The 15615-nt window shown below is 40.2% G+C and overlaps 1 protein-coding gene across 1 annotated transcript; it reads left to right on the top strand.

The window, feature by feature from the left end:
• The first annotated feature begins 215 nt into the window (after positions 1–215).
• On the top strand, positions 216–2334 carry LOC113274932. Its single transcript, XM_026524349.1, has 2 exons — positions 216–1004; positions 1117–2334. Exons 1-2 carry the CDS (start codon positions 216–218, stop codon positions 2332–2334), a joined length of 2007 nt encoding a protein of 668 aa, XP_026380134.1.
• Positions 2335–15615: the final 13281 nt, after the last annotated feature.

The raw sequence follows: 15615 nt of genomic DNA, 5'->3' as shown, positions 1-15615 counted from the left end.
TTTTTTGGAATATATATCTTCTTTATCAAACTTTGTTCAAGTTTAATCGATTTTTATCTAAAGTTGGGAAACCAAAGTCTAGATATTAATCAACGTTCATAGTCGATATTCCTAGGAATATTAGAAGTCTGAACAACGCTTCTCTTTTCTCTAGTTTCTCTAATATCCGCTGCATCAGTTGGTATCAGAGCCAGTTCGATTCCAGGGTTAGTAATATGCCAAGGTTACCAGTTGGTCGAGGTCGTGGTCGAGGTCGTGTTCGAGGCCAAGAAGTTGATCCAATTGATTATAATACGATGAAGGAAGAATTATTGAATGAAATCCGAGTGATGATGGGTCAGAATAACATTCATCATGAAGAAGGAGACGAGGAAGAAGGGGATAATACCAACGAAGAAGGGGATTATACCAACCCTTTTGGTAGAGGACGCCGTGAAGGTAGGATAATCCAACGTGACGATTCTGAGCGCTGGAAGGCAGGAATAAAAGTGGAGGTTCCAGAATTCTATGGAGGTTTAGAACCGGAGGAGTTTCTTTCGTGGTTGAACACAGCTGAGGAAGTATTGGAATTTAAGGATGTACCAGATAACAAACGAGTTCAGCTGGTAGCAACTATGTTTCGGGGAAGAGCTAATTCGTGGTGGCAACAACACAAACTACAACGCTCTCGTAAAGGGAAGCAGAAGTTAGTCTCGTGGGAGAAGATGAAGAAACATATGAGAGCAGAATTTTTACCACACAACTATATCAGCTTGATGTACCAGCAACTACAAAACCTACGCAAGGGAACACGTTCTATAGACGAGTACACGAAGGAATTTTATCGATTACTTTCTCTTAACGATTTGTCGGAGTCAGATGAGCAAAGAGTCGCACGTTATGTAGGTGGTCTTCCTCAGCAATATCAAGATACACTTAACATGTTTGACTGTTGTTCTATATCGGATGCACATCATAGAGCAAGGCAGGTAGAGAAACAAGTGGGGCGTAGAAGTTCAATTGGGGTAAGCATCTTCCCCAACAAGTAATCGTAGTACGTCAACAACTAGTACTATTAACAAACCTAATTCGGTTTCGACCCCAAGTAAAACTCCAATCAGCTATTTTGGAGGCAAGTGTAATAAGTGCGGTGAAACTGGGCACAAAGGCACTGACTGTCGCAAAGTAGAACGTGTGAACAAGGTTCTTTTCAATGAACACAATCGTGAAGAAGATGATTGGGTACCTGAATATGATGAGTATCCAGAGGATGACTCTGAACCTAGTGATGAAGTAGTTACAGGAGATACAGGAGTGAACTTTGTAGCAAGAAGAAGTTTTCTCACTCCACGTACAGATGAGGACGACAACTGGTTACGTAATAATATATTCCAGTCGACATGTACGATCGAGGGAAAAGTTTGTCGTTTAGTTATTGATCCTGGAAGTTGCGAGAATATTATTGACGAAGAGGTCGTGAAACGGTTTAGGCTGGAAACCAAGGCACATCCGCATCCATATAAACTTTCTTGGCTTAAAAAAGGGAATGAGGTGAAAGTAAACAGACGTTGCTTGGTTTCTTTTTCGATTGGTAACAAATATAAAGATAAAATATGGTGTGACATTACTAGTATGGATGCTTGTCACTTGTTGTTGGGACGACCATGGGAGTTTGACAGGAAAACTAGTCATGACGGGCATAAAAATACCTACAGCTTTTTATGGAACGACGTACGTATAGTACTTGTACCCAGCAAAGAAATTGCACCTAAACCATCTACCGTACAAACTACCAATCTCTTGTCATTTAAGAAGTTTGAAGTTGAGGCAGAAGATGCAGGAGAACTGTATGTGTTGATTAGCAAAGACCAACAGCCGGATGAAAGTAGTATCCCTATTGCAGCTCAACCTTTAATTAAGGAATTTATTGATGTTTTCCCTAACGAGTTGCCAGACGAGCTACCACCTCTCCGGGATATACAACACCATATTGATCTCATCCCTGGATCAAGCTTGCAAAACAAAGCGCATTATAGAATGAGTCCTAAGGAGCATGAAGAACTTCGTCGTCAAGTGGAAGAGTTGTTACCGAAAGGTTTGATCCGACAGAGCCTAAGTCCTTGTGATGTACCGGCCTTGTTGATTCCAAAGAAAGATGGAACGTGGAGAATGTGTGTTGACAGTCGATCCATCAACAAAATCACAGTAAAATACCGTTTTCCAATTCCTATATTGGATGACCTGCTAGATCAGTTGTGTGGAGCGAAGGTGTTTAGCAAACTCGACTTGAAGAGTGGGTACCATCATATCAGAATTCGAGAAGGTGATGAGTGGAAAACAGCTTTTAAGACTTGAGAAAGGTTATATGAGTGGATGGTTATGCCGTTTGGATTGTCCAATGCGCATAGTACATTCATGCGTATAATGAATCAAGTTCTCAAGCCCTTTATCGGTACTTTTGTGGTCGTTTATTTCGACGATATTCTTATTTATAGTGTTGATATGAACATGCATTTTCAACACGTTCGAGAAGTGCTTTCAACTCTACGTCGGGAAAAATTATTTGCAGCCATCAAGAAGTGTTCATTCATGACTGAACAAATTCTATTTCTCGGCTATGTCGTAACCAAGGATGGAATAAAGGTAGATGATTCCAAGGTTGAAGCTGTAAGAAATTGGACCACACCCACTACACTGCACGAGGTAAGGAGTTTTCATGGTTTCGCTTCTTTTTTCCGGCGTTTTATTCATCACTTCAGCACCATTATGGCACCCATTACTGAATGCATGAAAGTAGGAAAGTTCTTATGGTCTGAGGAAGCTGACAAAGCCTTTGAAGCAGTCAAGACAAAACTAATAACCGCACCACTATTGGTGTTACCTGATTTCAGCAAGCCATTTGAATTACACTGTGATGCATCGAAGGTGGGAATTGGAGCTGTTTTGAGTCAGGAAGGACGACCTGTAGCATATTTTAGTGAGAAGTTGAATGGTGCTAAGACCAACTACAGTACTTATGATGTGGAGTTTTATGCCATAGTTCTAGCCTTGAAGCATTGGCGACACTATCTAATTCATAACGAATTCATTATGTTTTATGACCATGATTCTTTAAGGAATATCAATAGTCAAGAAAAGCTTTCATCTAGACATGGTAAGTGGGCTTCTTATTTGCAAGAGTTCACTTTTGTACTGAAGCACAAAGCTGGGTCGCAGAATCAAGTTGCTGATGCTTTAAGCCGTCGAAGTATGTTACTCAACACCATGCGAACTGAGGTAATATATTTTGATTCGTATTCTGAACATATTCTAAACGATCCACACTTTGTGGAGATTGTGGATAATATCAGTCTAGGAAAACGAAGTGATTACCTTATGCATGAAGGATTTCTCTTTAAAGGTAACCAATTGTGTATTCCCGATTCTAGTCTTCGATTGAAGATTATTAAGGAGTTACATGACGAGGGGCACATGGGTAGAGATAAAACTTTCCAGCTTGTTTCAAAATCATATTACTGGCCAACAATGAGGCGTGAAGTTTCTAAATTCGTGGACAGATGTCGAATCTGTCAAGTTTCAAAAGGAAAAGAAACCAATGCAGGGTTATATATACCACTAAAAGTTCCAAGCCAACCATGGTCATATTTGAGCATGGATTTCGTATTGGGTTTACCTCGAACTCAGAGGGGGCATGATTCAGTATTTGTTGTTGTCGACCGTTTTTCAAAAATGTCTCACTTTATTTCTTGCAATAAGACTACTAATGCACTGAAGGTAGCTGAATTGTTCTTCCAAGAAGTGTATCGTCTACATGGATTGCCCTGTTCAATAGTCAGTGATCGAGACACAAGATTCCTTAGTTATTTCTGGAAAACCTTTTGGAAATTGGCTAATACAAGACTTAATTTCAGTAGTGCGTATCATCCTCAAAGTGATGGCCAAACAGAAGTTGTGAATCGTTCTTTGGGTGATATACTACGGTGTATGGTTGGAGACAATCCGAAAAGTTGGGACCAGAAACTTTGCCAAGCTGAATTTGCATTTAATCGTTCAGTCAACCGTAGCCTGGGTATGAGTCCGTTCGAGGTTGTTTATGGATACAATCCACGAGCACCAATAGATTTAGCTCGTGTTCCTGATTTGAAGAGAATTGAAGTTCGTGCTGAAGAACGTATCCAACAGCTGCAGCAAGTTCACAAGTTGGCCGAAGAACAGTTGCTTCGAGCTAATGAAAGGTACAAGGAGGCGGCAGATAAGAAACGCAGAGTTGTCGAGTTTGAAGTAGGGGATTTTTTCTGGGCAATATTGACAAAGGATCGTTTTCCAGTTGGCGAGTACAACAAACTGAAGGCGCGCAAGATTGGTCCCTTGGAAATTGTCGCAAAGATTAATTCCAATGCATACAAGTTGAAGCTTCCAAGTCACATCCGTACTTCTGATGTTTTTAATGTCAAACACTTAGTGCCTTTTTGTGGTGATAATTCTGATGATGATACGACAAATTCGAGGGCAAATTTCTCCCAACCCCGAGAGAATGATGCAGATGAGCAGGCTATAGCCTATTTGGAGGCTAAAAATCCAAGTGTCGTAATTTAGATCCTTAGGGGTCCATTTCGATGGGAAACAAGCCAAAGAACCGGACAAGGGAATATTTGATTGCCTTGGTCTTCATAATTTAGCCAAATTCCATCGTTTAGGGCATCAAACATACGTTTTTGCTATTTTAGGAAAGTTTTTATTTTGTTAATAACTCTTTCGTTAGGAGTCTGTTTGGGCCGCCGTTTGAGGCGAATTGTTTTATTTTATGAGTACTTTCATTATTTTAGGTCGACCAAAATTTGCCAAAAATAGCAAATTAGGGTCTGAGTCGGTTTAGGGGGTTTTTTCATCCTTTCTTGACTAGCAAGTTAGGGTTTTTCCCCAAGTCTATAAAAGAGTCCATCATAAATTTTTTAGGGAAACTTACTTGGAATATATATCTTCTTTATGAAACTTTGTTCAAGTTTAATCGATTTTTATCTAAAGTTGGGAAACCGAAGTCTAGATATTAATCAACGTTCATAGTCGATATTCCTAGGAATATTTGAAGTCTGAACAACACTTCTAGTTTCTCTAGTTTCTCTAATATCCTCTGCATCAGTTGGCATCAGAGCCAGTTTGATTCCAGGGTTAGTAATATGCCAAGGTTACCAGTTGGTCGAGGTCGTGGTCGAGGTCGTGTTCGAGGCCAAGAAGTTGATCCAATTGATTATAATACGATGAAGGAAGAATTATTGAATGAAATCCGAGTGATGATGGGTCAGAATAACATTCATCATGAAGAAAGAGACGAGGAAGAAGGGGATAATACTAACGAAGAAGGGGATTATACCAACCCTTTTGGTAGAGGACGCCGTGAAGGTAGGATAATCCAACGTGACGATTCTGAGCGCTGGAAGGCCGAAATAAAAGTGGAGGTTCCAGAATTCTATGGAGGTTTAGAACCGGAGGAGTTTCTTTCGTGGTTGAACACAGCTGAGAAAGTATTGGAATTTAAGGATGTACCAGATAACAAACGAGTTCAGCTGGTAGCAACTATGTTTCGGGGAAGAGCTAATTCGTGGTGGCAACAACACAAACTACAACGCTCTCGTAAAGGGAAGCAGAAGTTAGTCTCGTGGGAGAAGATGAAGAAACATATGAGAGCAGAATTTTTACCACACAACTATATCAGCTTGATGTACCAGCAACTACAAAACCTACGCAAGGGAACACGTTCTATAGACGAGTACACGAAGGAATTTTATCGATTACTTTCTCTTAACGATTTGTCGGAGTCAGATGAGCAAAGAGTCGCACGTTATGTAGGTGGTATTCCTCAGCAATATCAGGATACACTTAACATGTTTGACTGTTGTTCTATATCGGATGCACATCATAGAGCAAGGCAGGTAGAGAAACAAGTGGGGCGTAGAAGTTCAAATTGGGGTAACAATGTAGCATCTTCCACAACAAGTAATCGTAGTACGTCAACAACTAGTACTGTTAACAAACCTAATTCGGTTTCGAACCCAAGTAAAACTCCAATCAGCTATTTTGGAGGCAAGTGTAATAAGTGCGGTGAAACTGGGCACAAAGGCACTGACTGTCGCAAAGTAGAATGTGTGAACAAGGTTCTTTTCAATGAAGACAATCATGAAGAAGATTATTGGGTACCTGAATATGATGAGGATCCAGAGGATGACTCTGAACCTAGTGATGAAGTAGTTACAGGAGATACAGTTGTGAACTTTGTAGCAAGAAGAAGTTTTCTCACTCCACGTACAGATGAGGACGACAACTGGTTACGTAATAATATATTCCAGTCGACATGTACGATCGAGGGAAAAGTTTGTCGTTTAGTTATTGATCCTGGAAGTTGCGAGAATATTATTGACGAAGAGGTCGTGAAACGGTTTAGGCTGGAAACCAAGGCACATCCGCATCCATATAAACTTTCTTGGCTTAAAAAAGGGAATGAGGTGAAAGTAAACAAACGTTGCTTGGTTTCTTTTTCGATTGGTAACAAATATAAAGATAAAATATGGTGTGACATTACTAGTATGGATGCTTGTCACTTGTTGTTGGGACGACCATGGGAGTTTGACAGGAAAACTAGTCATGACGGGCATAAAAATACCTACAGCTTTTTATGGAACGACGTACGTATAGTACTTGTACCCAGCAAAGAAATTGCACCTAAACCATCTACCGTACAAACTACCAATCTCTTGTCGTTTAAGCAGTTTGAAGTTGAGGCAGAAGATGCAGGAGAACTGTATGTGTTGATTAGCAAAGACCAACAGCCGGATGAAAGTAGTATCCCTATTGCAGCTCAACCTTTAATTAAGGAATTTATTGATGTTTTCCCTAACGAGTTGCCAGACGAGCTACCACCTCTCCGGGATATACAACACCATATTGATCTCATCCCTGGATCAAGCTTGCCAAACAAAGCGCATTATAGAATGAGTCCTAAGGAGCATGAAGAACTTCGTCGTCAAGTGGAAGAGTTGTTACAGAAAGGTTTGATCCGACAGAGCCTAAGTCCTTGTGCTGTACCGGCCTTGTTGATTCCAAAGAAAGATGGAACGTGGAGAATGTGTGTTGACAGTCGATCCATCAACAAAATCACAGTAAAATACCGTTTTCCAATTCCTAGATTGGATGACCTGCTAGATCAGTTGTGTGGAGCGAAGGTGTTTAGCAAACTCGACTTGAAGAGTGGGTACCATCAGATCAGAATTCGAGAAGGTGATGAGTGGAAAACAGCTTTTAAGACTTGAGAAGGGTTATATGAGTGGATGGTTATGCCGTTTGGATTGTCCAATGCGCATAGTACATTCATGCGTATAATGAATCAAGTTCTCAGGCCCTTTATCGGTACTTTTGTGGTCGTTTATTTCGACGATATTCTTATTTATAGTGTTGATATGAACATGCATTTTCAACACGTTCGAGAAGTGATTTCAACTCTACGTCGGGAAAAATTATTTGCAGCCATCAAGAAGTGTTCATTCATGACTGAACAAATTCTATTTCTCGGATATGTCGTAACCAAGGATGGAATAAAGGTAGATGATTCCAAGGTTGAAGCTGTAAGAAATTGGACCACACCCACTACACTGCACGAGGTAAGGAGTTTTCATGGTTTCGCTTCTTTTTACCGGCGTTTTATTCATCACTTCAGCACCATTATGGCACCCATTACTGAATGCATGAAAGTAGGAAAGTTCTTATGGTCTGAGGAAGCTGACAAAGCCTTTGAAGCACTCAAGACAAAACTAATAACCGCACCACTATTGGTGTTACCTGATTTCAGCAAGCCATTTGAATTACACTGTGATGCATCGAAGGTGGGAATTGGAGCTGTTTTGAGTCAGGAAGGACGACCTGTAGCATATTTTAGTGAGAAGTTGAATGGTGCTAAGAACAACTACAGTACTTATGATGTGGAGTTTTATGCCATTGTTCAAGCCTTGAAGCATTGGCGACACTATCTAATTCATAACGAATTCATTATGTTTTCTGACCATGATTCTTTAAGGAATATCAATAGTCAAGAAAAGCTTTCATCTAGACATGGTAAGTGGGCTTCTTATTTGCAAGAGTTCACTTTTGTACTGAAGCACAAAGCTGGGTCGCAGAATCAAGATGCTGATGCTTTAAGCCGTCGAAGTATGTTACTCAACACCATGCGAACTGAGGTAATATATTTTGATTCGTATTCTGAACATATTCTAAACGATCCACACTTTCTGGAGATTGTGGATAATATCAGTCTAGGAAAACGAAGTGATTACCTTATGCATGAAGGATTTCTCTTTAAAGGTAACCAATTGTGTATTCCCGATTATAGTCTTCGATTGAAGATTATTAAGGAGTTACATGACGAGGGGCACATGGGTAGAGATAAAACTTTCCAGCTTGTTTCAAAATCATATTACTGGCCAACAATGAGGCGTGAAGTTTCTAAATTCGTGGACAGATGTCGAATCTGTCAAGTTTCAAAAGGAAAAGAAACCAATGCAGGGTTATATATACCACTAAAAGTTCCAAGCCAACCATGGTCATATTTGAGCATGGATTTCGTATTGGGTTTACCTCGAACTCAGAGGGGGCATGATTCAGTATTTGTTGTTGTCGACCGTTTTTCAAAAATGTCTCACTTTATTTCTTGCAATAAGACTACTAATGCACTGATGGTAGCTGAATTGTTCTTCCAAGAAGTGTATCGTCTACATGGATTGCCCTGTTCAATAGTCAGTGATCGAGACACAAGATTCCTTAGTTATTTCTGGAAAACCTTTTGGAAATTGGCTAATACAAGACTTAATTTCAGTAGTGCGTATCATCCTCAAAGTGATGGCCAAACAGAAGTTGTGAATCGTTCTTTGGGTGATATACTACGGTGTATGGTTGGAGACAATCCGAAAAGTTGGGACCAGAAACTTTGCCAAGCTGAATTTGCATTTAATCGTTCAGTCAACCGTAGCCTGGGTATGAGTCCGTTCGAGGTTGTTTATGGATACAATCCACGAGCACCAATAGATTTAGCTCGTGTTCCTGATTTGAAGAGAATTGAAGTTCGTGCTGAAGAACGTATCCAACAGCTGCAGCAAGTTCACAAGTTGGCCGAAGAACAGTTGCTTCGAGCTAATGAAAGGTACAAGGAGGCGGCAGATAAGAAACGCAGAGTTGTCGAGTTTGAAGTAGGGGATTTTTTCTGGGCAATATTGACAAAGGATCGTTTTCCAGTTGGCGAGTACAACAAACTGAAGGCGCGCAAGATTGGTCCCTTGGAAATTGTCGCAAAGATTAATTCCAATGCATACAAGTTGAAGCTTCCAAGTCACATCCGTACTTCTGATGTTTTTAATGTCAAACACTTAGTGCCTTTTTGTGGTGATAATTCTGATGATGATACGACAAATTCGAGGGCAAATTTCTCCCAACCCCGAGAGAATGATGCAGATGAGCAGGCTATAGCCTATTTGGAGGCTAAAAATCCAAGTGTCGTAATTTAGATCCTTAGGGGTCCATTTCGATGGGAAACAAGCCAAAGAACAGGACAAGGGAATCTTTGATTTCCTTGGTCTTCATAATTTAGCCAAATTCCATCGTTTAGGGCATCAAACATACGTTTTTGCTATTTTAGGAAAATTTTTATTTTGTTAATAACTCTTTCGTTAGGAGTCTGTTTGGGCCGCCGTTTGAGGCGAATTGTTTTATTTTATGAGTACTTTCATTATTTTAGGTCGACCAAAATTTGCCAAAAATAGCAAATTAGGGTCTGAGTCGGTTTAGGGGGTTTTTTCATCCTTTCTTGACTAGCAAGTTAGGGTTTTTCCCCAAGTCTATAAAAGAGTCCATCATAAATTGTTTAGGGAAACTTTTTTGGAATATATATCTTCTTTATGAAACTTTGTTCAAGTTTAATCGATTTTTATCTAAAGTTGGGAAACCGAAGTCTAGATATTAATCAACGTTCATAGTCGATATTCCTAGGAATATTTGAAGTCTGAACAACACTTCTATTTTCTCTAGTTTCTCTAATATCCTCTGCATCAGTTGGCATCAGAGCCAGTTTGATTCCAGGGTTAGTAATATGCCAAGGTTACCAGTTGGTCGAGGTCGTGGTCAAGGTCGTGTTCGAGGCCAAGAAGTTGATCCAATTGATTATAATACGATGAAGGAAGAATTATTAAATGAAATCCGAGTGATGATGGGTCAGAATAACATTCATCATGAAGAAGGAGACGAGGAAGAATGGGATAATACTAACGAAGAAGGGGATTATACCAACCCTTTTGGTAGAGGACGCCGTGAAGGTAGGATAATCCAACGTGACGATTCTGAGCGCTGGAAGGCCGAAATAAAAGTGGAGGTTCCAGAATTCTATGGAGGTTTAGAACCGGAGGAGTTTCTTTCGTGGTTGAACACAGCTGAGAAAGTATTGGAATTTAAGGATGTACCAGATAACAAACGAGTTCAGCTGGTAGCAACTATGTTTCGGGGAAGAGCTAATTCGTGGTGGCAACAACACAAACTACAACGCTCTCGTAAAGGGAAGCAGAAGTTAGTCTCGTGGGAGAAGATGAAGAAACATATGAGAGAAGAATTTTTACCACACAACTATATCAGCTTGATGTACCAGCAACTACAAAACCTACGCAAGGGAACACGTTCTATAGACGAGTACACGAAGGAATTTTATCGATTACTTTCTCTTAACGATTTGTCGGAGTCAGATGAGCAAAGAGTCGCACGTTATGTAGGTGGTCTTCCTCAGCAATATCAGGATACACTTAACATGTTTGACTGTTGTTCTATATCGGATGCACATCATAGAGCAAGGCAGGTAGAGAAACAAGTGGGGCGTAGAAGTTCAAATTGGGGTAACAATGTAGCATCTTCCACAACAAGTAATCGTAGTACGTCAACAACTAGTACTGTTAACAAACCTAATTCGGTTTCGAACCCAAGTAAAACTCCAATCAGCTATTTTGGAGGCAAGTGTAATAAGTGCGGTGAAACTGGGCACAAAGGCACTGACTGTCGCAAAGTAGAATGTGTGAACAAGGTTCTTTTCAATGAAGACAATCATGAAGAAGATTATTGGGTACCTGAATATGATGAGGATCCAGAGGATGACTCTGAACCTAGTGATGAAGTAGTTACAGGAGATACAGTTGTGAACTTTGTAGCAAGAAGAAGTTTTCTCACTCCACGTACAGATGAGGACGACAACTGGTTACGTAATAATATATTCCAGTCGACATGTACGATCGAGGGAAAAGTTTGTCGTTTAGTTATTGATCCTGGAAGTTGCGAGAATATTATTGACGAAGAGGTCGTGAAACGGTTTAGGCTGGAAACCAAGGCACATCCGCATCCATATAAACTTTCTTGGCTTAAAAAAGGGAATGAGGTGAAAGTAAACAAACGTTGCTTGGTTTCTTTTTCGATTGGTAACAAATATAAAGATAAAATATGGTGTGACATTACTAGTATGGATGCTTGTCACTTGTTGTTGGGACGACCATGGGAGTTTGACAGGAAAACTAGTCATGACGGGCATAAAAATACCTACAGCTTTTTATGGAACGACGTACGTATAGTACTTGTACCCAGCAAAGAAATTGCACCTAAACCATCTACCGGACAAACTACCAATATCTTGTCGTTTAAGCAGTTTGAAGTTGAGGCAGAAGATGCAGGAGAACTGTATGTGTTTATTAGAAAAGACCAACAGCCGGATGAAAGTAGTATCCCTATTGCAGCTCAACCTTTAATTAAGGAATTTATTGATGTTTTCCCTAACGAGTTGCCAGACGAGCTACCACCTCTCCGGGATATACAACACCATATTGATCTCATCCCTGGATCAAGTTTTCCAAACAAAGCGCATTATAGAATGAGTCCTAAGGATCATGAAGAACTTCTTCGTCAAGTGGAAGAGTTGTTACAGAAAGGTTTGATCCGACAGAGCCTAAGTCCTTGTGCTGTACCGGCCTTGTTGATTCCAAAGAAAGATGGACCGTGGAGAATGTGTGTTGACATTCGAGCCATCAACAAAATCACATTAAAATACCGTTTTCCAATTCCTAGATTGCATGACCTGCTAGATCAGTTGTGTGGAGCGAAGGTGTTTAGCAAACTCGACTTGAAGAGTGGGTACCATCAGATCAGAATTCGAGAAGGTGATGAGTGGAAATCAGCTTTTAAGACTCGAGAAGGGTTATATGAGTGGATGGTTATGCCGTTTGGATTGTCCAATGCACCTAGTACACTCATGCGTATAATGAATCAAGTTCTCAGGTCCTTTATCGGTACTTTTGTGGTCGTTTATTTCGACGATATTCTTATTTATAGTGTTGATATGAACATGCATTTTCAACACGTTCGAGAAGTGCTTTCAACTCTACGTCGGGAAAAATTATTTGCAGCCATCAAGAAGTGTTCATTCATGACTGAACAAATTCTATTTCTCGGCTATGTCGTAACCAAGGATGGAATAAAGGTAGATGATTCCAAGGTTGAAGCTGTAAGAAATTGGACCACACCCACTACACTGCACGAGGTAAGGAGTTTTCATGGTTTCGCTTCTTTTTACCGGCGTTTTATTCATCACTTCAGCACCATTATGGCACCCATTACTGAATGCATGAAAGTAGGAAAGTTCTCATGGTCTGAGGAAGCTGACAAAGCCTTTGAAGCAGTCAAGACAAAACTAATAACCGCACCACTATTGGTGTTACCTGATTTCAGCAAGCCATTTGAATTACACTGTGATGCATCGAAGGTGGGAATTGGAGCTGTTTTGAGTCAGGAAGGACGACATGTAGCATATTTTAGTGAGAAGTTGAATGGTGCTAAGACCAACTACAGTACTTATGATGTGGAGTTTTATGCCATAGTTCAAGCCTTGAAGCATTGGCGACACTATCTAATTCATAACGAATTCATTATGTTTTCTGACCATGATTCTTTAAGGCATATCAATAGGCAAGAGAAGCTTTCATCTAGACATGGTAAGTGGGCTTCTTATTTGCAAGAGTTCACTTTTGTACTGAAGCACAAAGCTGGGTCGCAGAATCAAGTTGTTGATGCTTTAAGCCGTCGAAGTATGTTACTCAACACCATGCGAACTGAGGTAATAGATTTTGATTCGTATTCTGAACATATTCTAACCGATCCACACTTTGTGGAGATTGTGGATAATATCAGTCTAGGAAAACGAAGTGATTACCTTATGCATGAAGGATTTCTCTTTAAAGGTAACCAATTGTGTATTCCCGATTCTAGTCTTCGATTGAAGATTATTAAGGAGTTACATGACGAGGGGCACATGGGTAGAGATAAAACTTTCCAGCTTGTTTCAAAATCATATTACTGGCCAACAATGAGGCGTGAAGTTTCTAAATTCGTGGACAGATGTCGAATCTGTCAAGTTTCAAAAGGAAAAGAAACCAATGCAGGGTTATATATACCACTAAAAGTTCCAAGCCAACCATGGTCATATTTGAGCATGGATTTCGTATTGGGTTTACCTCGAACTCAGAGGGGGCATGATTCAGTATTTGTTGTTGTCGACCGTTTTTCAAAAATGTCTCACTTTATTTCTTGCAATAAGACTACTAATGCACTGAAGGTAGCTGAATTGTTCTTCCAAGAAGTGTATCGTCTACATGGATTGCCCTGTTCAATAGTCAGTGATCGAGACACAAGATTCCTTAGTTATTTCTGGAAAACCTTTTGGAAATTGGCTAATACAAGACTTAATTTCAGTAGTGCGTATCATCCTCAAAGTGATGGCCAAACAGAAGTTGTGAATCGTTCTTTGGGTGATATACTACGGTGTATGGTTGGAGACAATCCGAAAAGTTGGGACCAGAAACTTTGCCAAGCTGAATTTGCATTTAATCGTTCAGTCAACCGTAGCCTGGGTATGAGTCCGTTCGAGGTTGTTTATGGATACAATCCACGAGCACCAATAGATTTAGCTCGTGTTCCTGATTTGAAGAGAATTGAAGTTCGTGCTGAAGAACGTATCCAACAGCTGCAGCAAGTTCACAAGTTGGCCGAAGAACAGTTGCTTCGAGCTAATGAAAGGTACAAGGAGGCGGCAGATAAGAAACGCAGAGTTGTCGAGTTTGAAGTAGGGGATTTTTTCTGGGCAATATTGACAAAGGATCGTTTTCCAGTTGGCGAGTACAACAAACTGAAGGCGCGCAAGATTGGTCCCTTGGAAATTGTCGCAAAGATTAATTCCAATGCATACAAGTTGAAGCTTCCAAGTCACATCCGTACTTCTGATGTTTTTAATGTCAAACACTTAGTGCCTTTTTGTGGTGATAATTCTGATGATGATACGACAAATTCGAGGGCAAATTTCTCCCAACCCCGAGAGAATGATGCAGATGAGCAGGCTATAGCCTATTTGGAGGCTAAAAATCCAAGTGTCGTAATTTAGATCCTTAGGGGTCCATTTCGATGGGAAACAAGCCAAAGAACCGGACAAGGGAATATTTGATTGCCTTGGTCTTCATAATTTAGCCAAATTCCATCGTTTAGGGCATCAAACATACGTTTTTGCTATTTTAGGAAAATTTTTATTTTGTTAATAACTCTTTCGTTAGGAGTCTGTTTGGGCCGCCGTTTGAGGCGAATTGTTTTATTTTATGAGTACTTTCATTATTTTAGGTCGACCAAAATTTGCCAAAAATAGCAAATTAGGGTCTGAGTCGGTTTAGGGGGTTTTTTCATCCTTTCTTGACTAGCAAGTTAGGGTTTTTCCCCAAGTCTATAAAAGAGTCCATCATAAATTGTTTAGGGAAACTTACTTGGAATATATATCTTCTTTATGAAACTTTGTTCAAGTTTAATCGATTTTTATCTAAAGTTCGGAAACCGAAGTCTAGATATTAATCAACGTTCATAGTCGATATTCCTAGGAATATTTGAAGTCTGAACAACACTTCTAGTTTCTCTAGTTTCTCTAATATCCTCTGCATCAGTTGGCATCAGAGCCATTTTGATTCCAGGGTTAGTAATATGCCAAGGTTACCAGTTGGTCGAGGTCGTGGTCGAGGTCGTGTTCGAGGCCAAGAAGTTGATCCAATTGATTATAATACGATGAAGGAAGAATTATTGAATGAAATCCGAGTGATGATGGGTCAGAATAACATTCATCATGAAGAAAGAGACGAGGAAGAAGGGGATAATACTAACGAAGAAGGGGATTATACCAACCCTTTTGGTAGAGGACGCCGTGAAGGTAGGATAATCCAACGTGACGATTCTGTGCGCTGGAAGGCCGAAATAAAAGTGGAGGTTCCAGAATTCTATGGAGGTTTAGAACCGGAGGAGTTTCTTTCGTGGTTGAACACAGCTGAGAAAGTATTGGAATTTAAGGATGTACCAGATAACAAACGAGTTCAGCTGGTAGCAACTATGTTTCGGGGAAGAGCTAATTCGTGGTGGCAACAACACAAACTACAACGCTCTCGTAAAGGGAAGCAGAAGTTAGTCTCGTGGGAGAAGATGAAGAAACATATGAGAGAAGAATTTTTACCACACAACTATATCAGCTTGATGTACCAGCAACTACAAAAC

This window comes from Papaver somniferum, chromosome 1 (genome assembly GCF_003573695.1).
Source record: "Papaver somniferum cultivar HN1 chromosome 1, ASM357369v1, whole genome shotgun sequence".
NCBI lineage: Eukaryota > Viridiplantae > Streptophyta > Magnoliopsida > Ranunculales > Papaveraceae > Papaver > Papaver somniferum.
The sequence above is the reverse complement of the archived record's forward strand: the minus strand, read 5'-3'. Positions and strand labels throughout refer to the sequence as shown.